General features: G+C 49.4%; 1 protein-coding gene across 1 annotated transcript in view; it reads left to right on the top strand.

Annotated features, from left to right (window-relative positions):
- SLC6A11 (solute carrier family 6 member 11) overlaps positions 1-27,293 on the top strand; it is a 120,171-nt gene that overhangs the window by 41,183 nt on the left and 51,695 nt on the right. Inside the window, exon 6 of the mRNA XM_032649008.1 lies at positions 12,938-13,072. Coding sequence (XP_032504899.1) covers positions 12,938-13,072 — 135 coding nt within the window. The remainder of the gene's footprint in view (positions 1-12,937; positions 13,073-27,293) is intronic.

Genomic DNA, 27,293 nt, shown 5'->3' with positions numbered 1-27,293 from the left:
TTCGCATCCTCTATGCCTACTGCAGTATCTGGCACATAACAGTTGCTAATCAGAGTTGGCTGACTGGTTGATTAATTGATGGAAAGAGCGTGTGAAAAAATGAACTGGTAAAAGACTAAAACATGAGGAAAGGAAGCAGGAATGCAGAAGCATCTAATGGGGTAAAGTTTTTAAGCTGGGAACTGGGAGAAAGGCGTGTCCCTTAATGAGGTGCCCTGGTATCCTTGGGGAGCGGCCCTCGAGTGGAGAGTTGGGAAACAAGACAGATGGCCATCACCTGAGGCAAGAACAGGAGGCAAGCATGGATTCTTCTTTCAACCAATGAAGCTGTTTTGGAAGGAGCGTGTTGCAGCTAGCACAGGTGGTCTGGGAAGGACCCGTGTTGCTCAGGCTGCCTGAGAAAGGGCCCAGGAGAGCCCCCCAGTTGTTGCCCTGTGGGGTGGATGAGAAGCAGTCTGTCTTAGGGAACAGGTGATGCTTATAGGATCCAGGCAGCATCTTGCCCTTTCTGGCTGCAGACACGGCCCCTGAGCATGGATGCTCTCCTCTCCGCTCCATCACTAAGAGTGTGTTGAAGACTAAAGTAAGAGGACGTGGAGTGGTGTTTCTTGTTCGATAACCTCCCTGCACCAGTAAACCCTTTCCCGGGATTTAAGGGTGTGCTTTCATGGTGCCCTTGGTTGCCATGGCGACAGCAGCCTTCTAGTCCAAGAGAGATGGATGGTGTTTAAATCACTATAAGCCAAGGTACCAGTGTCTTTTCCAGGCCGTAAATAATAGCTCCTAATGCTGGTGGGAGCTTGGCTGGGCACTGCAGGGAATATTTATGTTCCTTGGGCTATTCGGGGGATTCGTTTTCATTTTTGTGGTCTTCGTGGTGGAGATGTGTAAAAATCAATAGCATTGACTCTCTCGCTAATCTTAATTCACCATGAAATAGGCTTAAACACCAGACTCCCCCTTCCAGTGATTTTTTTTTTTTTTAGGTATCCCGTGGACAAGGACTTGAATTGGGCTCCGCGATCTTTGTGCATGTGGTTGTTCTTTAAGTCTCTTGTCCCCTCCGGACACAGCTTCCCTGCCACCATGCAGATCTTGTTTCTTTCCTAGAGGTGAGGTTCCTAGGCTGAAGCGCCCTGTGTGCTGGCCTTTCTTGTTCTAAAGAATGTATTCACACAGCATGTTCTAGATCAGGACTCCTTGGAGCAACAGGACAGCCTGTTCCCCTTCAAAGCCCAGCTCCAGGAGGACCTCTCTAGCGACACATTGCCACCTGAGCTGCCTCTGTGTCCCTGAGCTCCCGCTGCTGCTGTCCCCCAAATGGTCCTTCGTCATGACTGTCACTATCTGGGTCTGGCTCATTCATCAGCATGATGTCTGAGACCAGCACAGGACCTGGCACCCAGTGGGCTTAATAAATGGCTGGTGAATTGAATTGGGCAGAATGTCTTTTACTTTCAGAGGGAGAGGCTCGAGCGAGAGCAGACTGTTTGCACCGAAAGCCCATTGTAGACACATGGGTTGATGTCCTGTTTTGTCCCATTCCTTCTCACTGGGTAATTGGGGTCAGAATGGGCTCATTCACCAAGTGTTTACAGCTTTCATAGGCCTCAACGAGGAGCACGCAGAGCACGCAAAGATAAGGCCCTTACCCTTAGTAAGGGAGAGGCAGGTGCATGAGCGTGTAGAATGAAAAAGGGCTCGGGAGGAAGGAGAGCTGTTGAGTAAGGGCTGCTGTGCCTGGTGCTGTGTAGACACTGGCTCGTGTAACTCACACGTGCCGTGAGAGGTGGGAACTGTTATCCACATTCCATGGACTTAAGAACCCACGGCTCAGGGACTTCCCTGTTGGTGCAGTGGTTAAGAATCCACCTGCCGGGCTTCCCTGGTGGCGCAGTGGTTGAGAATCTGCCTGCCAATGCAGGGGACACGGGTTCGAGCCCTGGTCTGGGAAGATCCCACATGCCACGGAGCAGCTGGGCCCGTGAGCCACAACTACTGAGCCGGCGCATCTGGAGCCTGTGTTCCACAACAAGGGAGGCCACGATAGTGAGAGGCCCGCGTACCGCGATGAAGAGTGGCCCCCGCTTGCCGCAGCTAGAGAAAGCCCTCGCACAGAAACGAAGACCCAACACAGCCAAAAAATAAATTAATTAATTACTTTAAAAAAAAAAAAAAAAGGATCCACCTGCCAATGCAGGGGACGCGGGTTCGAGCTGTGGCCTGGGAAGATCCCACATGCCGCAGAGCAACTAAGCCCATGCGCCACACCTGAGCCTGCGCTCTAGAGCCCGCGAGCCACAACTACTGAAGCCCGCGCACCTAGAGCCCGTGCTCCGCAACAAGAGCAGCCATCGCAATGAGAAGCCCACGCACCGCAACGAAGAGTAGCCCATGCTCGTAGCAACTAGAGAAAGCCCATGTGTAGCAACAAAGACCTAACGCAGCCAAAAATAAATAAATTAATTGAAAAACAAAACAAAACTTACGGCTCAGAGAGATTGAGTCAATCTGCTGCAATATTGTCCGCACTTTACAGAAAAGAATATGAAGACCTAGAAAGACAACTTGCCAAAAATCAGCCACATACATAGAAAGCACCAGAGGCTGGGTTTTGAACTTGGATTTTCTGGAGTCAAGGCCTATCCCGTATCTGTGTGCTGTATTGCCCAGTGTGCTGTAGGCTATGGAAGGAGCATTTTGTCCTTCCTGGATGGCCTCATGCTGAGACCTGGAAGACATAGTAACTGAACTGGTCTTGAAGACTGGTGAGATGTTGGTAAGTAGAGAAGGAGGAAAGGAGCTTCTGGGTGAACAGAAGCAAAGTCTTGCACGTGGGAAAGTGCAGGGTTTGTTCAGGGAACACAGGGAGATGTGGTGTGAGATGAAGCTGCACTTGAATTCCCCGTGGGGCTGGGTAGTAGTTGAGTGTCGGCTTTGGAGTTGGATGGATCTGAGCTTGAATCCTACCTTTTTCTATCTGGGCAACCGTGGGCCAAATACTCTAATTCTGGGTGCCTCCGTTTCCACCTCTGTGCAATGGGAATGATAATACTACTTTCTGTCTTTTAGAATTTGATAGCGTAAGAGTAAAGCATGTAGAGCCAGCAATAAAAACTAGTCCCATCATTACGTCATTACTAAGTATCCCCGATCTTCCATTTCTCCCAAACTGAGCACTTTCCCTCTTGAGCCCTCTGCTTTCAACCAGGATGTCCCTGACTACTAAATAATAAAGCCATGGGATCTCAAGGTTGGAACAGGCCATGGGTGTGGATGATCTTTTTGGTGCCAACCATCAGCAAGAAGAAAGAGTAACACCATTCCCTGGCCTCCTGAGATGTTGGGCTTCCTTCCCACAATGCCCCAACCCTGATGACATTAGATGTTGAGTGAATCCTTCTCTCCTGAACTACCAGGGCTGGGAGTGGCATTTTGGGGTCAGTGTCAGAGAAGTCTCTGCAAGTTCCTCTCCATATGCTGCACGTGAGCCCCCAGCAACCACGTACCCCTCAGTGGGGAGCCCCTGAGCCCCTTCCTCGCTGGGATCCTGGAGCCCCACAGCGGTTGGTGATATTCATTTTCCTCAGCTTCTCCAAAAGTCCGGCTTCCCCCTTTGCAGGGCAAGCTTCATCCCTGACATAAACATGTCTGTGATGGCACATCTGGGACCCGTCCTTCCCTTCAACTCAGCTTTTGAATCCCTTCTATTCTTTTAAATTGGAATTCTGTCTTAACTGGTCCAGCCTGATAGAATGTCTTCTATTCCACCTAAGCACCCTCTGCCCCCTGGCCCCTCAGCCACTGCTGGAGCTAGGACTTCAGAGGATTCCATCCATAATGGCCCCTATGGCTCACTCCCACTGCCTTCCATCCTTTATCCCGGAGTCTGGCTGCTACACCTCCTCAGGATGGCTGTGTACACTTCTCTCTGTCCTGACGATTTTTTTTTTTTTTAATCTCTGAGTCCTGTTCACCCGATTCACCCAGATTTTCCAGCCAATGAATAACCACCTCTTAACACCAGCCTTCCACTGCCACCACATTGCCAGTCTCTCCTTTTGTCAGTAAGGGAATCCCATAGGGATTTCCGGGAGACACCACTCTGTCCCTCCCCATATAGCTAAGACAGCCTCTCTGTTTGCATTTTTGAGCCCCCAGATATGTTGTTCTTGGCCAGCCAAGGCCACTGGGCTGGAGGGCATTGCGTCTTGCCTCAGTGATACCAGCAAAGGCAGTCGGAATCCTTCCAGTTATTGAGCGGTCGGTGTCTGTGTCATGTGCTTGGCGTGGTGATCTCTAATCTTCACATCGACCTTGGAAACAGGTGTTATCTTCATTTTACACTGAGGAAGATGGAGGCCCTGGAAGGCTGCAGAGACCTTCTAACCCAGGCACACGCCTGTGTACTTGGTGGTGGTGTCCACACTGTCAGGTCAGTCTAAACTGTGACAGAGAAGGTTGGAACTGTGGATTTCCAAGAAATGGTGATCTCTGGCAGGTCTGTTCTAACTTCTCTTTTAATATGATGGACTGGACCTTTCTGCAGGCTTCCTGACTCTATTGATTCCTATTCCTGATTGACCCCAGGTGTAGGATGGTCGCTCTCAAGAGTCCACGTTCAGATCCTCAGGTTGTCCTCAGCATCTTCGCTTCATTCTGAGTAGAAAGGAATAGTGCGGATCATCTGGGTGGGTGCATTCACTTAAGGAAAGGTGGCATAGACTAAGATTGGGAGCAGGCCCTACCCACAGTCACAGAGTAGTCAGGGGTTAGATTCAAGGGTTAGATATTTAGGTTACATGTTTGAGTCCTTGTAATGAAGACCTCAAAGAGCAATAGCAGGAAGAAGATGGTGCACTTCTCTCTCCTGTAACAGTCCATGCATAAGCTGCCTGCTTGTGGGGACCCAGGCTCCTTCTGTTTTGTTCCTCGGCCTTCCTGTGGGTGTTGTCCCTATTTCCATGGTCTAAGATGGCTCACTACCTGGTCTTCATTCCAGCTCGTGGGAAGGGCAAGAAGGAAAGGAAAGGGTACAGCCCTTCCCTTTAAGGATACAACCTGGAAGTTGTACGTGGCACCTTTGTTTGTATCTGATTGGCCAGAACGTAGTCACATGGTCACACCTAGCTGCAAGAGAGGCTGGGAAATGTCTTTATTCTAGGCGGCCGTGGATCCAGTCAAAACTTAGGGGTTTTGTTACTGCTGAAGAGGGGAGAGTGGATCTTTGGTGGGGGACAGCTCAGAGTCTCTACCGTTGTGGTGGGATGGGGGCTTAGAACCTAGTTATCCCTCCCTCCCTTGTTGCCTCTCAGTTCTAATCCTGTCCCTTGTCACTTTCCCTCACTTACTCCTCAGCCCAGCTCAGGGCTGATGCCATGTTATCTGGATCCCAAGGCAAGCCAATGTTTTGGCATATTCTTTTAGGCTCCACACATGTGCTAATGACAAACCACTGTCACTGCACAAAAATGAAAACTTTAGCTCCTCGTGGAAATATTGCTGCATTGCTAAAGTACTGTTACCTCCTTGAATAGTGAATACCTTCACTATTTTCTTTTGCAAACATGATTCCCTCCACCTATTTAGAATTTGGTTACTTGAAACAGAATGTTTTTTCTTCGTTTACTGTTTCTGCTACAGCGGTCTAAGAACACCTCTAAAAATGATGAAGAGGCCAGATGTGTGCATGGTGACCTCCCTTTTCAGATTCTCATTCTCCTGGCAACTTGTTCCTAGAGATCAATAACATCTTAATGGAAGTTATGCCAGACTATTTGGTGCCTGCTGTAGCGTTCTTTCCTAGGAGTTCAGGTAGTGCTCTCTCAAAATCCAAAGCTGGGAAAAATCTGTTGGTGTTCAAAACAGTGATTCTCTAAGGATTGGATGTTCAGTACCCTGCTTTCCAACCATATGGGATGGGCAGATGTACCCCAGACACAGAGGCAAACATGGCTGGGGTAACAGGCGATGATGAGTTGCTGCCAAAAGTCAGGCAAGCTGGGCCCCTGAGGTTAAGGACAGACAGAGGAGCAAACAGGAGTTGAAGACAGGAAAGTATTGTGTCTCCAGGTTTGCAGCAGAGAGCCCAGCACATGTGGTGGAGAGGGCAGACTCCTGATCACTGACAGCTCTGTGACCTGGAACAAGCCACTTCTCTCTCAAGCCTCAGTTTTTTCTTTGTCTGCAGAGTGGGGATAGAACTTATTCAAGTGGTATTAAGATCAGTTAGAGATACTCTGTGACACATCTCAGGCACCTAGTAGGTGCTCAGTTAACCTCAGTGTCTTCCAAGCTCCAGCTAGCTGGCTCGAGGAAGGTTCAGCCCAAGTCAGGATCAGGACCCTGGAGAGCTCCAGGGAGTCCTGGTCCTTTGAAAAGGGTTGTGCTCTAGACAGGGGTCCCCAAACCCTGGGCCCCGGACCACGCGGCCTGTTAGGAGCCGGTCTGCACAGCAGGAGGTGAGCAGTGGGCAAGCGAGCGAGCGAAGCTTCATCTGCTGCTCCCCATCGCTTGCATTTACCACCTGAACCATCTCCACGCACACACCCGCTCCTAACCCCGCCCCTGCACTCTCCCCCCCTCCCCCCGGCCATCTGTGAAAAAATTGTCTTCCATGAAACCAGTCCCTGGTGCCAAAAAGGTTGGGGACCGCTGCTCTAGGAGACACTGCAGTTGCGGGGATGGACGTCAGCTTCATCCATCCTGTCTTTCTCACACATAGGGGAAGTGTTCTTTCTCCTGGCGGTCCACAGGGTGATTTTGGTGATATATGAGCCCAGATTAAAGAACATCCCATCACATAATGAGACAGTATTCCCTTTTCATGTGTCTTAAGGCAAAAGGTGCAGTAAGCTGGCTTATTTTTTAGCACCTCTCTGACACTTGCTATACTTGGTTTTGAACTAAGAGAGAACACAGCTCAGACTCAGAACCTTTGGCTTAGAATTTAATCCCATTTTATCTTCATTGCATTTATTTTTGCATTTATCTTCTATTTGTGGTAAGAGAGAATGGTTTTCAGTTTATCGCGGCAACTTACAGTTTTCTTATTACATAATATTTATTTAATGTAAAAGAGCATATTGATTTATAGAAAATATTAAGTAAATAATGCAAAGATCATACGTGTATGTGGCAAAAAAAAAATTGGCAAGATGGTAAGAGTGATTACAGTTTGGATTAGTTAACCTCGCCTCATTGTCGATGGTAGAATGCCAGCCCAGGGAGAGTATGGAACTTGCCCAAACTGCTCAGCAAACTGTACCTTCTGACCCTGTGGTCTTGGGTCCTTGCCCCAACACCACCCTGCTAGCTCAATGCCTTTTGAACAATGCTCAGCTTTCCAATTGACTCCATTATCCTAGAAAACGTAGGGAGGGGCAGCCCTTCTTCAACTTTCGTGGCATTCTCAGTGATCCGACCATCCCCTCCCCCTATGAAATAAATAGCTTTGTCCTGGAAGTAGGGAGAAGACACCCCACAATTCCAGTATTGGAATGCAAATGAGCAATTAGAGTCAATTAAAACAGGATACAGTACAATTACCACCAATTGTGCTAACCTTTATATTCAGTAGGACTTGACCTGCTAAAAGGAAATTAAACAATAGTGAAACAAAAAACAAAAAAAACCCAACCCAACCTCTTTCTGAACCAAAGGGTATGCTTTGGTCAGGAGTCTCCTTTCAGAGGCCTGAGAGGTCTGACAGCTGAGACCCTCCTCCCCCCACACCCACCTCTCTGGGTCCAAACCACCACTGGCAGTGGCCAGGAACAGCCAGGCTTGATGGTACCTTGTCAGTGACCTTATTATGCCCGTAAGCAGACCCTGCATAATTTAGCGTAATGCCTGAGCCCTGCTTGGCTCCCTTCCAGACAGATCCTAGGGCCTCAGACATCTTGAAATTGAACTTTGCACCTGAACTTCCTTGCCCTCCATCAGTGGACTCGCCTGTCTTTTAAAGCCACATCTCCTGTGGTTTCTTTATTTATGAACACTCCCTAAAATCCGATGCAATTTTCTGAACCCCATTTTATGTGGTTCTAGCATTTCAGATGGACAAAGCACAAGAGCTATTCTGAAGACCTGCATTCTAACCTCGGGGTCCAGATATCAGACTACTGATTTGTTTCTCTAACGAATATTTATTGAGCACATTGTATGTACCTTATGCCAGCCTGGGCACTGTGGATGCAGCAGAGAATGTAAAAGACCCAACTCCCTTTTTCTGTGGAACTTACATTTTAGAAATGTTAAATTTGCAAGACAATAAAACAGCTGACAGAGAACAGCTACAGTGCTGGGCAGATGCTGGCGTGACTGAGGGATGGATGTGGGGTGAGGGTCAGGGAGGACGTGGCAGACAGGCGTGGTTTATAGTGAGGAGGGTGGCTCCTGACGTAAGACTGAGGTACTTGAAACCCACCACCGGGGGCCTCCCTGCCTGATGTGGACAGTAGATTGGACGATATCGCAGCTGGAAGGCAGGGCCCCTGGCTGTGAGGAGTCCTCAGCCCTGTGGGGATTTGGGCGTACCCAGGACTAACGCCTTGGGTGGCCCAGGAGCCGGGGGTGGACGTTCTGGACAGAGGGAGGCATGAAAAGGCAGGGAGGCCTGAAGGAGGCCTGGCATGCGCCCCAGCGGCGGGAAACCTGGCACAGTGAGAGCAGAGTGGTTGGGGGAGGGGTGGAGACCGATGGAGTCGCACAGCAAGTGGGGGCAGCGCCAGGGTTGGAGCACAGGGTTCCTGACGTGAAGCCCAGCCCTTCGCTCTGTATCCCAGGACCCTGAGTGAGAGACTGGGAGGTGGACTCAGGAGCAGGAAGACACAGGCCAGATTCTTATTTTTAAAACTTGGGCTATGGAATGGGGCTGTCACATGACTGAGAAGAAAGGTGATGAAGGGCCCTGCCAATGAGGATGAAAGCAGGGTGTAATTTCAGAGTATAGTTGGAGATCACGTTGGCAGGACTTGACGCTCCCGCTGGGATGTGAGGGCAGCCTCGGTGAGGCTGACTGCAGCCTGAGCACCCGCAGGACAACCTGGAGGTGCCTAGACATCCCAGGGGACCAGATCTGTGCTCATTTCCACATCTTTGGCTGGTTCCATACCTTCCCCGCCTGACTCAACTCTCCTGTTCCTGCTTCGCTTTGGAGACCCAGCCCCAACACCGCTGTCACTGCCAGGAGAAGGCCAGAGCCCTTCCTGGAGACCCTCCAACCTATCTCTCTAGCCTCCTTTCCCGGTTTCATGCTGCTGTGGTGGGTTCATGACCCTAGGCACCTCATCCGTGTGCACACATCCAGCAGTTCTTGAGCACAACACCTGGTCTCACCATTCTGAGGGCCAGGCCTAAGGACCTGCAGTGGATGGTGAAGGCATGAGTGAAAAATGGACTAGAGCAAGGGGAGCGGATAGCGGGTTCTTCCCAGCTGAAAATGGGGCTGCCTGGAGTCCCATGCGGAGGGTTCTGGGGCCACATCCAGGCTTAGCTTCAGGGTATCATGATCAGTGAGTGATGTCTGGCATGGGCACAGGAGGGATGTGGCAGCATGTGTACCATTTACGTGCAAGTTCTCGATAGCAAGATGTGTACTGTTTGGACAGTCTACAGGCACTCTTGGGAAAAATCAAAGGTGATACGCACGTGTCTAGGATGGCTGAGGGTAGAGACAGATTGCAAGGGGCTTTTAGGAGAGCTGGGCCAGCAATGCATCTCAGTTTTCATACTGCTCTCCACTTGCGTGCATTACATAATGATCCTCCCGAACCACCTTTTGTACCCTGGCTCCGGGCTCTCACACATCAGCTTACGAAGGGATTGTTCTAGCTAAGGCCTGACACCCAGTGGTTTCATTTTGGCAGGCTGGCTCGTCCGCGCTGTGGTCTTCGGGCAATTTACCTGAATATTTTATTTCCCTTATGGTTTTACAAAATGAGTGTAAAAAGGAGGGTGTGGGTGCCAGTGGAGAGAGTGGGGTTCTCCTAAATGTCCTATAGAAGCAGAGCCTCCATTTAGAACTCTGAACATGGGAATTGTTTCAGAATAATCGTCAGCCACTTAATGAATCCTGCCTGTGTGCTGACTGAGGAGCAGTCTGCTCTGTGTACCGCCAAGGGCACGGCAGGCTGCGTGTGGCTAGGTTATAAATGACCCTGATGCCACACCAGTGGCCCAGTCCACTCACCACAGACCAGACAGAGCACAACCAGCACGTTTATTCACATCAAGATGGTCCCATAGATGAAGGCCAAATGTCTGTGATTTTCGTTTGCTCTTATGTTTTACGGGATAACATCTTTTTCCCTAAATTTTGCGAGCATTGGGGCTTAAGCTCCAGAAATATCATTCATCAGGTCCTGGGCATTTTGGATAATTAATCTTCTGCCGTACAACAGAGACCAAAGTGGAAATTATACGATGAAAGCAATAGATTTTAGCCTTCCCAGCTTCATAGACATAAGCTGGTTGATTAGGGAGGTTCATTTTGAAGGAGGAGAATCAAGCATTTGTGTGAAATGCTGACGATCTGTGATAGATTGTGCCTACAAAGCTAAGGGAAGTGGAGATTTTATAGCAATCTTAATTAGCTCTCTGGGCAGGAACCATCGACATTTACTGTTTACTGGTCTCTAATTTATTATTACTAGTATCGTCTACTGGTCTATAGTTATATATTTGACTTGCTTTCAACTTCTTTGGATGACCATATATGTGACAGCAAGAAATTGTTTGTATTGATTACATGCCTTGTCGATTGAGCCAGTGGTTGAACTGGGAACACGGACATCGAAATTTGTAGGGCAGAGTTGTGGGTGGCCTGAGGTGGGTGCCATCATGGTAGGTTAGGAACAGTGTCTGGGTGAGATTATCCAGGCTTCCAGGTTGTGTTGGCAGGACCCATGGACACCACCCCCTGCTGGTTCTTATTTCCTGTTGTTCAGGACTGAGGTTAAATCCCTGCTTTGTCACTTACCAACCAAATGACTTAACTTCTCTGAGAGTCACATCTCTAAAAATGGGGAAAATAACACTGAATTTGCATTGCTGTCGTGAGAGTCACATATATAGCCTCATGGTTGATTGCATGCCCTTGAAGTCAGACAGGCCTCCTTGTGAATCCCACATCGGCCATTCCTTAGCTGGGCCACCCTAGGTGAGTTAGCAGTGACCTCTCTGACATTCCTCATATCTAAAAAGTCGATGATCATAACTATCTGAAGAATGATGCCTGGTGTGTGGAAGTGGTGAATAAACATAGCAATTTCTATTGTCGTGTAAAGTGCACAGCATATAGTAAGATTTTATTTGTTCCTTCTTCCTTCCGTCTCCATTTCCCATGTCCTGAACTCCTATTCATCCTTTACGGAACAACATCTGGATCACCTCCTTGGAGAAGCCCTCTCTGACTACCCCTGAGATTAGCTACTCCCTTCTCTGTGCTCCATCATCCTTTGCATTCCCCCGATTACACAGTGCATTAGTTATCTACCTACATACACGCCTGTCTTTTCTGTCAGTGGGAAGCCTCTTGAAACAGAAACTTTCATCCTGTGACTCCCATTCATTCAGGAGTCTAGCTCAGTGTTCGGTACATAGGAGTGTTTAGGGTGTGTGGGTGAATGAGTGAGTAAATAAATAAATGAGTGGAGTGAAGGCCTGAGCCACTAGTGAAAGAAACCCTGCGTTGCAAAGGGGTGAGAGGCTCCAGAGTGATGGAGGGATTAAGATCTTAGGTCCTAGAGCACAGGTTCTTTACTTGAGGAATCTGAGCCTCTGGACCATCCAAAAGCTGGTGCACGTATCTGTGAAAGTGCACACTTGGGGGAAGCGGGGAGAGGGTCCATAACTGTCATCAGATTTTCAGAAGTGTCTGTGGCCCCCAAATATTAACAAGTTGATGCTCTAAATAGGCGGAGGGAGGAAGTGACTGGAGGAGAAGATGTGATGAGGGAGAAAAAGTAAGACCGGGGGGGACACTGAGTCCTGAGGGCACCTCAGATAGAACAGGAACTCCTGTGCTCTGTCAAGGTGTTGCTGTCTCCTTCTACGCAGCTCTTGTTCAGGAAAGCTTAGGGAAGATTTCGTTCCTTTCACTGCCTTGATCCTTGCACAGATTCCATGGGCTGCAAGGGTCCCTCAGGTTCATTGGGTCCAATCGCTTGCGTCCAAGCAGACCAAGCGGAAATGATTCCAGGAAAACACTGGGTCTTTCCCACCCTAAACAGCTCCCATCCTCCTCTCCCCCTCCCATTCCCTTCTCTGTTTTCTCCTCTCCTCTCCTCTCCTCCCCTCCCCTCCCCTCTTGGGGCTTCCCTGGTGGCGCAGTGGTTGAGAGTCCGCCTGTCGATGCAGGGGACACGGGTTCGTGCCCCGGTCCGGGAAGATCCCACATGCCGCGGAGCGGCTGGGCCCGTGAGCCACGGCCGCTGAGCCTGCGCGTCCGGAGCCTGTGCTCCGCAACGGGAGAGGCCACAGCAGTGAGAGGCCCGCGTACCGCAAAAAAAAAAAAAAATGTGGGTCAAGACCCATTAGTGAATTGACATGAATTTAAAGGCCGTGACCAGTTCTTAAAATGACCCAGTATGATAGAAAATACTAGAGTGTGTCACACACGTGAGATGAGCATGAGTTTGTGAAACTTCCTGTCTCAGCTCTATGTGTGTATGAGTTGTGATATCGTACATATTGCTTTCTTCCGTTCTGGTCCAAAAAAGATTGGAAAGCACTGGTACAGCACCACTGTGGGCTCTCAGTAGGCGCTCACTGCAGGACCCAGCCTTGAGGGGGTGGGTGCGAGAACAAGCTGTGTTGGGGCTCACTTCTTACCGCTGCGCTGGGCGGCCCTTTGCTGCCAGCGAGAGGTTAGGGGCCTGCCGCGTTGCCTGCCACTGTCGCTCCTTCTTGATTCTTCCCTCTCCTCTCCTGGCAGGTGGTGTATGTCACCGCGACGTTCCCCTACGTCATGCTGCTGATCCTTCTGATCCGGGGGGTCACGTTGCCCGGGGCCTCCGAAGGCATCAAGTTCTACCTATACCCCGACCTCTCCCGGCTCTCCGACCCACAGGTAAGAGTCGCTGGCTCCGTGCACAGCTGCCCTCCACCTCTGGGAAGCCTTCTACACGGAGCCTCAACGACCCACTGAAGGAAGTCTGTGGCCCCTTCTCAGAATAATACTTTTCAATGCATAAATTACATGCACAGGGAATCAAATACATTGAAATACAATCACCAAAACATGAAAAAAAGAGATTTATGACATGGTAATGTAGCAAGATCCAGCATGAGGTGACTGATTTCCATGATTTCAAAGCAGTGATGAGCATACGTGATATTTGGAGAACTCTGTGCAGTGATACGAAAATATGTGGGATTTCTACCGATTACGGTACTGTGGTCTGTTGCCTGCCTTTGTCATTGAAGGAAATGCTACGTTTCAGTTAGAGGTCATTTAAAATAAAAATACACTTTTTTCTCCATCTAAGAACACAGATCTCTGCAGGCGTGCTTCTCTGAGAGAAACTGGGTCTTTGTTGGTGATTCTCCTTGCGGGGGTAGGTCACAGAAACCAAATAACTGGTGACCTGGCTAAGCTGTCAGTTGTCTTTGGAAAGGCATCAGCCGTTCTGAATTCTGGGTAGAACTGTTTATGCCGAAGCCTCTCCAGGTGGGTAGGGGTGGTGTGCCGGCAGGGGGGAGGTGTTAGACAACAGATGAACGCAGCATCTTAGGGGCCCAGGTCTTCGCAACCTCCACTACTTGTTAGAAACTCCTGGGGAGCTTTTGAACATCCTGATTCCGACCCAGAGCACAACCCATGCCATTTAAAACAAACTCTCTGGGGGTAGGTCTCAGGTCTCAGTATCTTTTGAAGGCCCCCTGGCAATTCCAATGTGTGAAATAACATGCTCAACAGATATCTTAGTGGGTGAAGAGGCGCTCGTTTTTCTTTGAAAACAAACACAGATCGTGCCGTAGAGTGTGGAATCTGTGTTCAGCCGATCACGAGGCTTGCAAGAGATGTCAAGTCTTCCGTCTCTGGCTCGCGGCCGCCCCCTCTTAGGAGAATGGGGGTGTGAGGAGTGCTGGTTCGCACAGCTCAGCTTGTAGCTCATTACGGTGGGTTCAGGTGGACGGCAGCAGGGCCCGTGTGCTCGTTTCTGTCTCAGTTTGCCCCACTGTGAGGGCCCCGAGGCTCAGGCCCCAACAAGCAGCAGCCTGAGTTGCAAGCAGAATCCCAGGAAGAAGGAAATTAGCTCCTGACGACTGGCTTCACTGACTCCAACCTCCGATGCCAAAGGCTCAGTTGAAGAAGCAGTTTTGGAAAACAGATTTCCACAGTCACTGCTCCGTGCATTTTTGTTAGGTCCACAAATTCTGCCTTGATCCGGATAGCCGTCTTGTTCCCTCCTCTGCCCGCCGGCTTCCTTCTCCCGGTCCTCAGGGCTGGCCAGTCCCGAGCATCTCCCAGAGTTTCCAAACCTGGCTGATCCTCAGAACACCTTGGCACGTGCTGAAATGCATTTTCTCGGGGGGCTGAGTGGCACCTGGGCATCTGTATCATTAAGCTTCAGAGGCCATTCTGATGATCAGAAAAGTTTGCAAAAACCCAGCTGATACCTACAACGTTGGAGCCCTACACATAGACACGTGTGCACACACACACCCACCTCCACACGCAGAACAGAAGTGAGGCCAGGCGGTTCCCCATTCAGACCACCTGCCCGAATCATCCCAGATTCCTACCGGATCTTTCCTTTAGGCCTCTGGGTCCCAGGCCAGCACGTATCGGCAAGGCTGTTCTATGGAGCGGCTGCTTGGAGTGGTGGAAAGCACACGGGGCTGGGAGTCAGGACTTGGATTCTTCCTCTGGTTATGCCACTGGTCCTGAGTGACCTTCGACAGGTTCCTTCTCCCTTTCTCCTTCTGGGCCTCAGTTCCCCGCTGATGACATGAAAGGGTGAATTCAGTCAGTGGTTTTCAAAGTAGATACGGAGAGCCCTGAGTTTTCCATGAGCATGAATCGGCAAACTGTGACCTGCACGCCACAGTCAGCCCTCTGCCCGTTTTTATAAATAAGGTCTTATTGGAACATGGCCATGGTATTATTTTTTTTTAACGTATTGTCTGTGGCTCTTCAGAGGCAGAACTGGGTAGTTGAGGCAGAAACCATATGACCCCCTGTATCAAGGGTTCCAAGACCTCCCCCCATCACCACCCCACATCCAGGGATTTATTAGAAGGGCTTGCAAGACGTAGAAGAAGTTATCCTCTTGGATTTGGTTTATTTCCATCATCAGTGGGAGAGAAGGAAACATCAGGCAAAGTCTGGAGGAATCCACACCAGGCGTAGAGCAGTCTCTCCCCTTCCTGACGGGAGAGGCTGCACAGAACGTCCTCTTTCTTCCAGTATCGAGATGCGGCAGCACGTGGGCAGCACTTCTGCCCAGAGGAGACTGCTCCGGACTTGGAGTCCGGCTTTTTAATGGGGGCATTTTATTAAGTGCGTGATCGATCACAGTCCTGTGGATTGCAGACCCCCATCAGGAAAGCAGGAATTCACTGTAAAGTGCATTGCTTGCATGGACAGTCCAGGCAGGCTGGTCCAGCAGCACTGAGTGCCCCAGGCATGCGGACAACCGCATCACTTGGCATCATAGGGAATGTCGAAGTGGAGTTCCCAGGCACCAGGGCAAGCCATGCCTCCTGGAGAGCAGCGTCGGGCCTGCTGTGGTAACGCTTTCCTGCATACCTGCAAAACATTAAATATTCACTGTTTGGCCTTTTCCAGAGGAAGTCTGCTGACCCCCGAGTTGAAGAACCTTCAGACACCTGTGAGGGGAAGGTTGATGGGCTCCGACCCCCACCTGATCCCCCCACTCCATCCTTGTTGCCCTCTGCCTCTACTGCCACCAGCCTCATTCAGGCCACCACCATCTCCCATTTGACAACTACAGACACCTCCTAACTGGTCTTCCAGAAGTGGCTCTTAACCCCTCCAGGCTACTCCCCACCCAGCAGCAGAGTGATCTTTTTGAAATATAAATCTGGTGGGCACCTCTTTGTTTAAATCCATTCTGGGGTTCCCTGTGGTCTTTGGAATAAGATCCAAGTGGAGGGGCCTCTAAGGTCCTCCGTGAGCTGCCTCCTCGCTGCATCCCCCATCACTCTCCTCCTCTATCACTCCACATCTTAGAATTCCAGATTTTGGGCTCCTTTCCGCCCCAGGACCTTCGCACATGCTGTTTCTCCACTGGGAACCCTCTTTCTCCCCGAGACCCTCCTTCCCCACCTTGCCTGAACAACACACAGTCACCCTTTAGGATTCAGTTTAAACATTATTTGGTCAGGCAGGTCTGTCCCAACTGCCAACCATGCACCCCTGGACTGACTTTCCAAAGCACTTATCATGTTTGCGATGAAATAATCACATATATATGTCATATATATGTATGACCTGTATGATTTATTTACTTTCCATTTATTTGCAACAGATATTTACTGAGTGCCTACTCTGGTGTCAGAGATTATTATAGGTATTAGGCATGTGGAATTAGACAGTGGACAAAAGAGTGATCCCTGCCCCATGGAATTTATATGCTGGTTGGGGAAGAAGGTAGTAAACAAAATCAAGTAAAAGATGCCATCCGTTAGATGGTGGCAAGAACCATGGAGACAAAGTATGGACGTGGGGAAAGAGTGCTGGGGAAAAGGGCTGTGATTCCCAACAGGTGGCCAGGAAGGGCCTCTCTAAGAAGGCACCTTGGAAGCTGGGTCTGTATCTGCCTTGCCCACCACTGTGTCCCTAGGCCCTGGATAGCTCAGTGCCTGGTACATAGTAGCTCAGTAAATGTTTGCTGAATGAATATAAGAGCCAGAGCTATTTTGGTTTTTAAAGAAAGATTTTGTTGCTTTAGCAAGAAGTCTAAAAACCTCCAGCTCACCAGATCTGTGAGCTGTAATGTTTTTTGTTTCTCTCTCAGTAATGGCCAGAAAATGGATATGTTTGTGTGTGTCTCCACCAAAAAGCAATAGTCATAGCTGATTGTCTGGACAGAGATACGGATAGTGACCCCAAAGGGTAAGGAAAACAAAACTCCAGGTAGCTAGTGTTTTTTGGAAGCTGGGGTGTGTTGCAGGAACGGCTCAGCATGTCTGGAAAGGGAGGTGGGAGCAGCCCCAAACCTGCTCTTGTTCTGCTCTGGGGGCTGAAAGGCAGGCAGTGGAGTGTACAGTCATGATGAGTCTGCGTGAGGGTTTTGATGGCTCCTCAAACTTTGGAGGCTAGTGCATCACGCAAAGCTTGTCTCCTTGCGGGGAGAGAGGGCAGCATCTGAGCAGGTCAGTAGAATCACAATGCCCCAGCTGGAATGTCTGCTCGACAGATAGAGAGATCCAGGTCAGAGAGGCTGAGCCACTTGCCTGTGGCCACACAGCAGCTTAGCTACCCAGTGAAGACTTAGAGCCCAGGGTTCCTGGGTTCTGGGAAGGACAACTCCTAAATGAAGGGAGGTGAGGTCTTAAGAAAACAGATCCACACCACCCAGTTACAACTGTTCCCATTTGTACATATTCCAGACCATGAAGAAGCAGAGGCCACTGGTTTTGACTCCTACTCTCCGTTATTGGAGATGTGGCCTCAAGCAAGGTTCCTCACCTCTCTGGGGTGAGTCCCCTCTTCTTTAGAATGAGGATCCCAGGCTGTACTTGCCTGCCCCATCAGATGACCATGAAGGTCTAGCATGATGACCCAGCCGTGGAGGAATATTCGTTTCCTTTTATAGTTATGTACTTAATGTACATTAGAAAAAAATCTGGGATATCAACCAAATCAAAATACACACACACACACACACACACACACACACACACACACAGAGAGTTGACCCTTGAACAACACGGGTTTGAACTGTGTGGGTCCACTTATACATGGATTTTTTTTTTTTTTTTTTCAGTAAACGCTACAGTACGATGTGTGGTTGTTTGAATCCCCGGATGCGAGCCCCAGGTACAGAGGGCCGACTACGGGACTTGAGCATCTGAGGATTTTGTTTTCTGTGTGAAGTCCTGGAGCCAGTCTTCTAAAGATACTAAAATCCACAAATCCTCAAGTCCCTTGCTGTTGGCCCTCCATATCCACAGGCTCTGCATCTGCAGACTGAACCAGCCACAGACCACGTAGTATTTTCCATCTGCAGTTGGTTGAATCTGAGGATGTGGAACCCGTGAATACAGAGGCCCGACAGTATACATACTCACGTGTATATATGTGACACCCCTCCCCACAACCTCACACACATACTCTGAAGGGTAATTTGGCAAGAACTTTGAAAACCAGAAGTGAGCATAGGCTGCCGCCCAGAACATCCCTTACGTGTGTGCATAAGGAGGCATGCACATAGAGGTTTGCTAAAAAAAAGAAAAAGAAATAGTTTATCATAGGAAACATTGGAAATAAATATCCATCAAATAATGACTGGTAAAAAAAATATATATATATATATGTGTGTGTGTGTGTGTGTGTATATATGCATGATAAAATAAACAAGGTTAATTTTTTTATTTTGCAAATTATGTTTATTATCTTGTCATAACATTCTTTTTTGTAACATCTTTATTGGAGCATAATGGCTTTACAGTGTTGTGTTAGTAAGGCAGTATTAAATAAATATTAGAACAAACATGGACATGGCAAAAATAGTGCAAGTGAAAGGTGGTTGGCTGAAGTTTGGGCCACAGCCGGGGCTGGAGGGACATCTGGGCGGCATTAGGGCTTTAGGTGGTCACATGCTCCCACCCGACGCTAGAGGCCAGCTCTCACAGAGAAGGTTGGTCGGAGAGCTGCTGGCTGGAAATATTTTATCAGGAGGTCAGTAAAAGCCTCGGTCTTGCGTCTCTTGGTAGTGTTCTCCTTTTAGCCAGTGCAGATTTTTCTTTTTTTTCTGAATAATCATCTTAAGTTAGTTTCCCATTTGTACTTCAAATTGCACCAAGAAGGCAAGTTCCTGGAAAGTGTCACTCGGTCTAGTTGTTTGGCTGCTCGCGGAGTGTGAACACACTTGTTTCGTGGGGATGATCTAGAAGTTGCAGTGTGCAGGCTGTGAGGGACTCAAGCGTTGATTCTGGAGCCACCTGGGTGGAGAGCTGGGAAGGAGAGGTGATGGGGACAGGTGAGCCACGGGGAGGTCATTGGTCCCCGGGGCTGCTCCATCCGGTCCCTGGGGAGTGGGGGGTGGTCAGTGATCTCAGGGGCACTGAGGGGTCAGCAGGGGGTGAAGTGAGCACTTGGTTGGGAGTCCTTCCTGATCTGCAGACCCCACGAGGACGGGCATCCCGTTAGTCCTGTGTACCACTCATCTGTCACCAGAGCCTGGCAAAGCTGCACCTTACGTTATTCCAGATGCTCGTTGCATGAACCTATGTGCCAGACATCAGCGTGTAGAATGAGTGAGACCCCCCCACTTCCCCTCAGGGGGCCCACAGTCTGGCATAAGGGGGCAGAGTCACCCCTCCTCGCCTGAGTTCCTCTCCATGTAAGAAGAGGGAGAGGCACTGGGCAAGATCACAGCTTCTCGTCCTTCCTTCCAGTCAGTTGAGAAGAGTGACCGCTTGTTACTGATAACCGTCCCTGCGCCAAAGCCAGTGAACGATTCAGCCTTTTATACATACATTCACGGGGCTGGGAAGCGGCTGCACTCCTGCCAAGCCTTTCCCTCTCATGCCTTCCAGAGGCTGACTTAGTGGGGGCCTCAGGGGCGGGGGGTGCTGATGGCTGAGGCTGCACGCGTTAGAACCCCCAAGTCTCCTGGTCTCTCCTGCAGCCTGAGGCACCGGCCCTGTCCTGGGGCTCCAGTGATAACTGGGGGGCTGCACATTACCATCAGAGCTTCACTTCTCTGCAGACATGTTGGGAGTTCCCTGAAGTCTGGGGCCTGGGGTGGGGGTGGGGGTGCCCATGCCCGTCATCAGGGGGAGGGGAGGCAGTGACCCACAGGAGAAAGACGGTCCCCAGGGTGCCTTCCCTCCCCATAGGACGCTCTTCTCCCGGCATCTGGACCAGAATGGTGAGGAGCTTAGATGCAGCCCCGCAGCCTCCCCAGGATCCAGCAGCTCTATTAATTCCAGGTCCGGGCCCAGCTCCCTTCCCTCCTGCTTACAAGGGGCTCAGACACGCCTATTTGCTGTGTCATTTATATTTACAAAGGGACACAGGGAGCCTGACTGGTGCAAAGCTCTGGACCCCAGCTCCGGGGCCTTGGACAGGGGAAAATTCCCTTTGAGAGACCCTCCTGGCCCCTCTGGGCTTGTGTGGCAGGGATTCTGCATCACAACTGATTGTTGGATGATGGGCACTTAGGTTGTTTCCATCTCCGGGCTATTGTAAATAGAGCTGCAGTGAACATTTTGGTACATGACTCTTTTTGAATTATGGTTTTCTCAGGGTATATGCCCAGTAGTGGGATTGCTGGGTCATATGGTAGTTCTATTTGTAGTTTTTTAAGGAAGCTCCATACTGTTCTCCATAGTGGCTGTACCAGTTCACATTCCCACTAGAGTCTGTCATACAGAGTGAAGTAAGTCAGAAAGAGAAAGACAAATACCGTATGCTAACACATATATATGTAATTTAAGAAAAAAAAATAGGGGTAAGACAGGAATAAAGACGCAGACCTAGTAGAGAATGGACTTGAGGATACGGGGAGGGGGAAGGGTGAGCTGGGACAAAGTGAGAGAGAGGCATGGACATATATACACTACCAAATGTAAAATAGATAGCTAGTGAGAAGCAGCCGCATAGCACAGGGAGATCAGCTCGGTGCTTTGTGACCACCTAGAGGGGTGGGATACGGAGGGTGGGAGGGAGGGAGACGCAAGAGGGAAGAGATCTGGGAACATATGTATCTGTATAACTGATTCACTTTGTTATAAAGCAGAAACTAACACACCATTGTAAAGCAATTATACCCCAATAAAGATGTTAAAAAAAAAAAACAAACTGATTGTCAGGGCCGGGTCAGGGAGTATTCACAACAGCCGCCTCTTCCTGCCTCCCAGCTAGTGAAGCAGGAGAGAGAACTCCAGAAAGCGAAAGTAGGTAACGAGCTAAGTTGTGGGAGCCTGGGAGCTGGGAGAACACCTTCCTCACAGGAGAACGTGGGGTCGAGAGAGCCATGGAAGTTGTTTCCAGGTCTAAAAGGCTGTATGTAGTGTCCATGAGGGCTTCCCAACCACCTGGTTTAAAACTGCAGCCCCCTTCCACCCTCCACACATTCTGCCCACCTTCCCAGCTTTGGTTTCTCCCTGACACTTGCCAACATTCAGATGTCATTCACTGTGTATCCCTGTCCCCCACACGCTACAGTGTAGGCTCCATGAGCGAGCACAGGTGACTGATCTGTTTCGTTCGCTGTAGAACTCCAGCCCCCAGAACTGTGCCTGCCCCACAGTACGCGCTCGATAAATAGTTATTGAATGAGTGAAGGAAGGACGATTCCCACCAGAGCCTGTGTGACTTTGCATTACGGTGACGTAGCATACATTGTGGTTGGGGGTTTGCTCTCCAGAGAGAGGGGTTTTCAGTGCAGTGGAATCTGGTGTTGAGGGAAAGAAATTTGAGACACTACTGCCCTTGAGCTGCTGGGCAGCCTTCAGCCCATCCCTTTACTTCTCTGGGCTCAAGGAACTCACCTGTCCGTCCAGGTATGAATATCTACTGCATAGAGTAGCCGTGAAGCCGGTGTGCCTGGGAATGCAAACACACTTCTAGTTTTCAGTTTGGGTGCCCGGCACATAGGAGGGCGCCGGGAAGTCGGCGGTGTTCCTCATCCTGTGTCCACGCCACTGGCGCTGGCCAGGGCAAGCCTAGGCCTCACAACCCAAAGGGGAGGCCTTGAACTCAGAACCGAGAGCTTTTATCATGGGTCCAGTAAATTAAGTTTCTCGTCAAGCCCTTGAAGCTACACAGCAACTCGCCGCCTTTGTCCCCTGGCAATTTGCATTCCGTGGTCTGTTATAACTTTCTAAACATCTATTTGTCTTCTCTGTCAGCCCTGTGTTCTCTCTGAAGTGTGAAGTGCTTCCACTCCATTTTTTTTTTCCCTCAAATTTTTATTTTCTGCCTTTTCAGTGTTTGGGGAGAGGAGGGGCTCTTGCAGGAAATCACATTTTCCCTGCCCCAGATTCCTGCCACTCTCGCGCTTCATTGTGTTTCAAGTGTGTGTTTTCAGGGCAAGAATAGAAAAGCCTGTCACAGATCCAAGTCGTGGGGTCTGCTTTCCCAGGGCGTGTACAAGTTCCCCGAGTCGGCCTCCTCTCTGGAGGGAACTGGAGCCTGTAGCTAAGGTGTCAGATCCTGGGGATGGGGTCCAAGGATGCCCAAACAGTGAGAGCCCGTAGAACACCAAGTCTATCCCCCTCCCCACCCCAAAGGAGGACAAATCAGGGAAAACAAGACCTCGGTTTAAAACCCTACCTGCTTACCCAGCTGGGACGAAGTGAGAGAGTGGCGTGGACATATATACACTACCAAATGTGAAATAGATAGCTAGTGGGAAGCAGCCGCATAGCACAGGGAGATCAGCTCGGTGCTTTGTGACCACCTAGAGGGGTGGGATAGGGAGGGTGGGAGGGAGGGAGACGCAAGAGGGAGGAGATATGGGGACATATGTATAACTGATTCACTTTGTTGTAAAGCAGAAACTAACACACCATTGTAAAGCAATTATACTCCAATAAAGATGTTAAAAATAAATAAAAGAAAACCCTACCTGATGAACCTCAGGGATGGGACCATGGAATTTGGCAGTGTACTCTGATTCCAGGCAGGGACCCAAGAGAAAATGGGCCTCTTGGCTGTTGGACGTTCAAACCAATATTTACAAAATTGATATCGACTTAGAGACATTGGATGTGTTTTGGAAAAGATCACAAACCTCACTGACATGGGGGTTGCAAACCTCACGCCATGGGACTGAAAATCCCCCAAGATCTCCTTTTGGTACATTTGATTCTGGGTTAGGGTCACTGCCCCACCATGCTGGTTTGTTTTCCTCTCAGTACCAAGCAGGGGGATGCAGAATCAGATCACACGTTGTTCTTGTCTTCAAGGAGATGACAGTCTCTTAGGAAAGACACACAATAACAATAAAGTCAGTGGTGAAGGGCTGTGCAGTGGTCGGAATTCACCTGACACAGGTGTGCTCCTTCCAGTCGTCAGGTAAAGGCCTCTGGAATTAGACATGCGTTATTGATCTGACATCATGTACACTTAAAGACAGTGAATGTTTGTTTCTTTAGTGCTTGAAATTCCTTCAGAATTGCCTGCTGTTAGAATCAGAATTCCTGTACACTCCAGTGAGATTTTGTACATCGCTGGGCACCCACTAAATTCTTCCAACCACAGGTTTACTCAAGGTGAAGGTTTGTGCTTTTTAGTTTTCTGCAGTTTTAGCGGCACCTTATTAACCTGCGGTCTCGGTGGTTGAAGAGCTGCTCAGGTATCCGTAAGAGCAGTGATACTGGTTACTGCTTATCATTTCTTGATGGCTGACTCTCTGTCAGTTACTGTGCTTTACGAACTTGTCATTTAATTTATCCAATTCACTCAATCAGCAAAGAGTCAGGTGTTGAAAATTATTCTGTTCCAGACTCAGGAGCTAAGTGCTATATATAAGTACCTTAAATTCTGATGACCAATAAGAAGTCCTTAGATTCTGTGACCGAGAGAAAAGTCCTATCTTACAGGATCTGAGAATCTTAAAACCCATGACCTAAAGGCTTTCAGACGAGGAGTCAGGGCTCCAAGAGGTTAAAGCACTAGCGTCTTGCTTACACGGCTAGCACTTGAACCCAGGTGAGTCTGACTCGGCCATGTGAAGGATTCAATGCTGAAACTTTCTGTCATATCTGATCTTTCTGGGCTCACTCTCTCTCTGCCCAGCATTGGGCTGACAGTCCTGCTTCTGGGGTCTTTGAGCATCCCAGACCTATGTGACTATTTTGCAGGAATCCTAGAATCTCAGCATTGGGTGAGATTCCCACCCGAGGTGCCCAGTGCAGGAATCCCCTCTGTAGTAACCTGGTCAGCCACTGAGTGGCCCTTCCTGTGACATGGAAGCCCCTCACCTCTACTTTGGGACAGCTTTCTACTCACCTGGGTCCCAATGTTGAGATATTCGTTTATTCTTTCACTTGCTTTTTCTTTCTTGACTCATCTGCTCTAAGTTGTCAGTCCCCCACTTTAAGAGTATCCACCAGGGTTGAACACACTAATTTAAATGGAGCCTAAACTCCTGAGGCACAAGCCAGCCTCCTCTGGGCTAATAGCATAGCCTCCAAGATGGGCCCCATCCTCCAAGGTGGGCCTCTTACTCACTCACTCACTCTTTTCCTCACACAGCAGACCCAGGGAGCTCTGAAAAAGGAATCTGGATCATGCAACTTCCTGATGTTGTTATTCAAATGTATTTTCCTTTAATGCTTTGAATATATCTATAATAACTCCTTTACAGTCTTTGCTAAATCTGACATTTTTAAGGATATAGATCACGTTTTTCTGGTTTCTCGTTTTGTTTTGTTTTCTTGCATGTCTGGTAGTTTTTGACTGAATATTGTGAATAATATGTTGTACACACTCTGGATTTTGTTATCTTCCTCTGCAGAGTGCTGTTTTTTTTATTTTAATAAGTAGTTCAGTTACTGGCTGATCACCTTAAACTTCTATAGGTTCAACTTGTTTTTTAGTGTGGATCTGTGGAAATCCCAAGCTGTTTCCCAAGCTCCTCTAATTTGATAGGAGTGGATAGGACTTAATGGGATTCTGAACTCTGTCTCCCCAGTAGATCTTGCCAGGGCTTGGCTTTAGGCTTTATTAGGTTGGAGCTAGAGTAGTGATTACTCTAGAGTGATGGCTCTCCACCAGGGAAATTTTGCCTCCCAGGAGACACTTGGAAATGTCTGCAAACAGTATTGATTGTTACAACTTGGGGGGTTACTGGCATCTAGTGAGTAGAGGCCAGGGAGGCTGTTAAACATTCTACAATGCACAGGACAGCCCCTGCAACAAAGAATTACGGGTCCCAAATGTCCATAGTGCCACAGTGTAGAAAACCCTACTTTAGGACATGGTTCTTCGCCCTAATGGAAGGTCTTTCTGTGTCTCAGCCAGGTACCAAGGGTGAATACTTGGTGTTGACCAGATCTGTCTACTCGGGCAGGGAGGGAGCCCCGATCCCCTGGCGCTGCTCTTTCCCTGGCGGCGTCTGGCCTCTAGTGTCTCCTGCATTTTCAACCCCAAGCGGTGCTATATGGGAAGTCTTGGTGGTCTCACCGTGGATGTTTACATCAGCCACAGCCTCGTGGGAACCTCCACATGGACATCTGGGGCATCCGCTCTGCACAGTTCCCCCTTTCCTGTGCCCCACACTGCAGATTCCAGCTATTTCAGCTGCCCTACTCTCTGGCCCTGCCTGTTCAGCTTGGCGGGACTGTGTGTTCTGCTTGGCTCTAGTTGTTGTCCCCAGGCAGAGGGCTCAGCACACCCCTCTTGGATCTTCCCATCTCTCGGGGGTAGCAGTCTTGCCCTGCATGTTATCTACTGCCTGAAAATGGTTATATTTTTGTCTGCTCTGATAGTTGCTTATGGCAGGAGGGCCATTCCTTACCAGTCACTCAGGACCAGAAGCAGAAGGCTGACCCTTCTGCTTACAAGCCCTAGCAGCTTCCCCTTGCACTAGGATTAAAATCCAGACTACTCACCATGGCCGAGGCTGAGGAGCCCTCCGTGGCCCGGCCCCATGTCCCACGTGGTGCTGGGCATCCCAGGCTCTTTCCTACCACAGACCGTGTCTGTCTGGGCCACTGCCCCATCAGATATTCCCATGTCCAGCTCCTTCTCACCCTACAGGTCTCCGCTTCAAAGTCATCTCTGATCAGCTGAGCTCAAACATCCCCACTAAACTCCGTGACTTTAACCAAGCCCCTGTTTTATTTTATTCATGGGGCTGATGGCTCTCTGAAGCAATCGTGTGTTCATTTGTTGAAGCCTCACTGTTAGCCTCCCTTAATTAGAATGTGGACTCCCTGGCACCTGGCACAGAGCCTAGCATATGTTAGGCTTCCAGTCAATACTGGATGAGTAGGCGGGTGGATGGGTGAGTGGGTGGGTGGATGTCATATGGTGGTTTAGATGAAGGACTGCTAACAGAGGAGAACAGAATTATTTCCAATTATATGTCCCAGAGAAGAGTTTATGAAACAGGTAGGCTTTCATTTCATCCTTGAAGGATGGAGAAGGGAAAGCTATCTGGAGATAAGCAAAGACCAGAGAGTCTACATATACCAAGGAAATGGTAAGAAGTTCAATGTGGCTACAGGATAGGTTTTGTGACAGGGCGTCACAGGAAACAAGGTTGAGACAGTAGACCGAGACCCCTGCATTTGGGAGCATCACGTCAAGGCCAGAGAGCTGAAGATTCATCCAGTGGTCGGTAGGGAGCTGGCGAGCACTTCGGGGCAAGAGGTTGACCGGCATGAACAAAGCTGTAACGTCAGAAGAGTATGCAGACAAGAGAGGCTCAGCGGAGCTTGCCATCAGAGAGCTTTAGAGTCAAACGGAGCTGCATTTGAGTGCCTGCCTCTCCCTCACCCACTGTGTGACCTTGAGCAAGTGACTCACTCTCTCTGACACTCGGTTTCCTCTCTTGTAAGCCTCTAGCAGGCAGGGTCCCATCTTTTACTCGCCTCCTGCGCCCTCGTGGATATGGTACGGTTAGATGAAACAGCACAGGGAAACTTCTCCAGGTGCATAGAAAGAGCGAGAAAATAGAGTATGTTTGGAGGTGAAGAGGGAAGAAGCAGAGATACGTACCAGATGACCTTGATCTGGGGGAGATGGGAAGCTTTGCCATGTCATAGGGGATATGAGAAGCAGCCCTCCAGCTGTGATGTCACAGGTGTATGGGCAGGTGTGGCTGGAGTTAGTGCCATTGTGTGAGTTTGTCTAGCTACTTGCAGAAGCCTGAGAGGCGCTACAGAGAAAAGAGACTGATGTCAGCAAACATTCAGGATGCACCTACTGTGTGCAAGTCCTGCCCATGGGGTGGAAGTATGAGGGATGAATCAGGCACTGGTTTTACCCTTGAGATGTCACCAGGAGTGGCCACAGCTGGGGCTGGTGAGAGCCAGAGAGTGAGGACTCCAGCTCTACAGCACAGGAGAGGAGCAGCTGCAAGCCCATCTCCAGGGGTTCTTAGGCCAGTGTTTTAGAATTCCAGTCTTATGTTTATTCA

This window comes from Phocoena sinus, chromosome 11 (genome assembly GCF_008692025.1).
Source record: "Phocoena sinus isolate mPhoSin1 chromosome 11, mPhoSin1.pri, whole genome shotgun sequence".
Taxonomy (NCBI): domain Eukaryota; kingdom Metazoa; phylum Chordata; class Mammalia; order Artiodactyla; family Phocoenidae; genus Phocoena; species Phocoena sinus.
The sequence above is the reverse complement of the archived record's forward strand: the minus strand, read 5'-3'. Positions and strand labels throughout refer to the sequence as shown.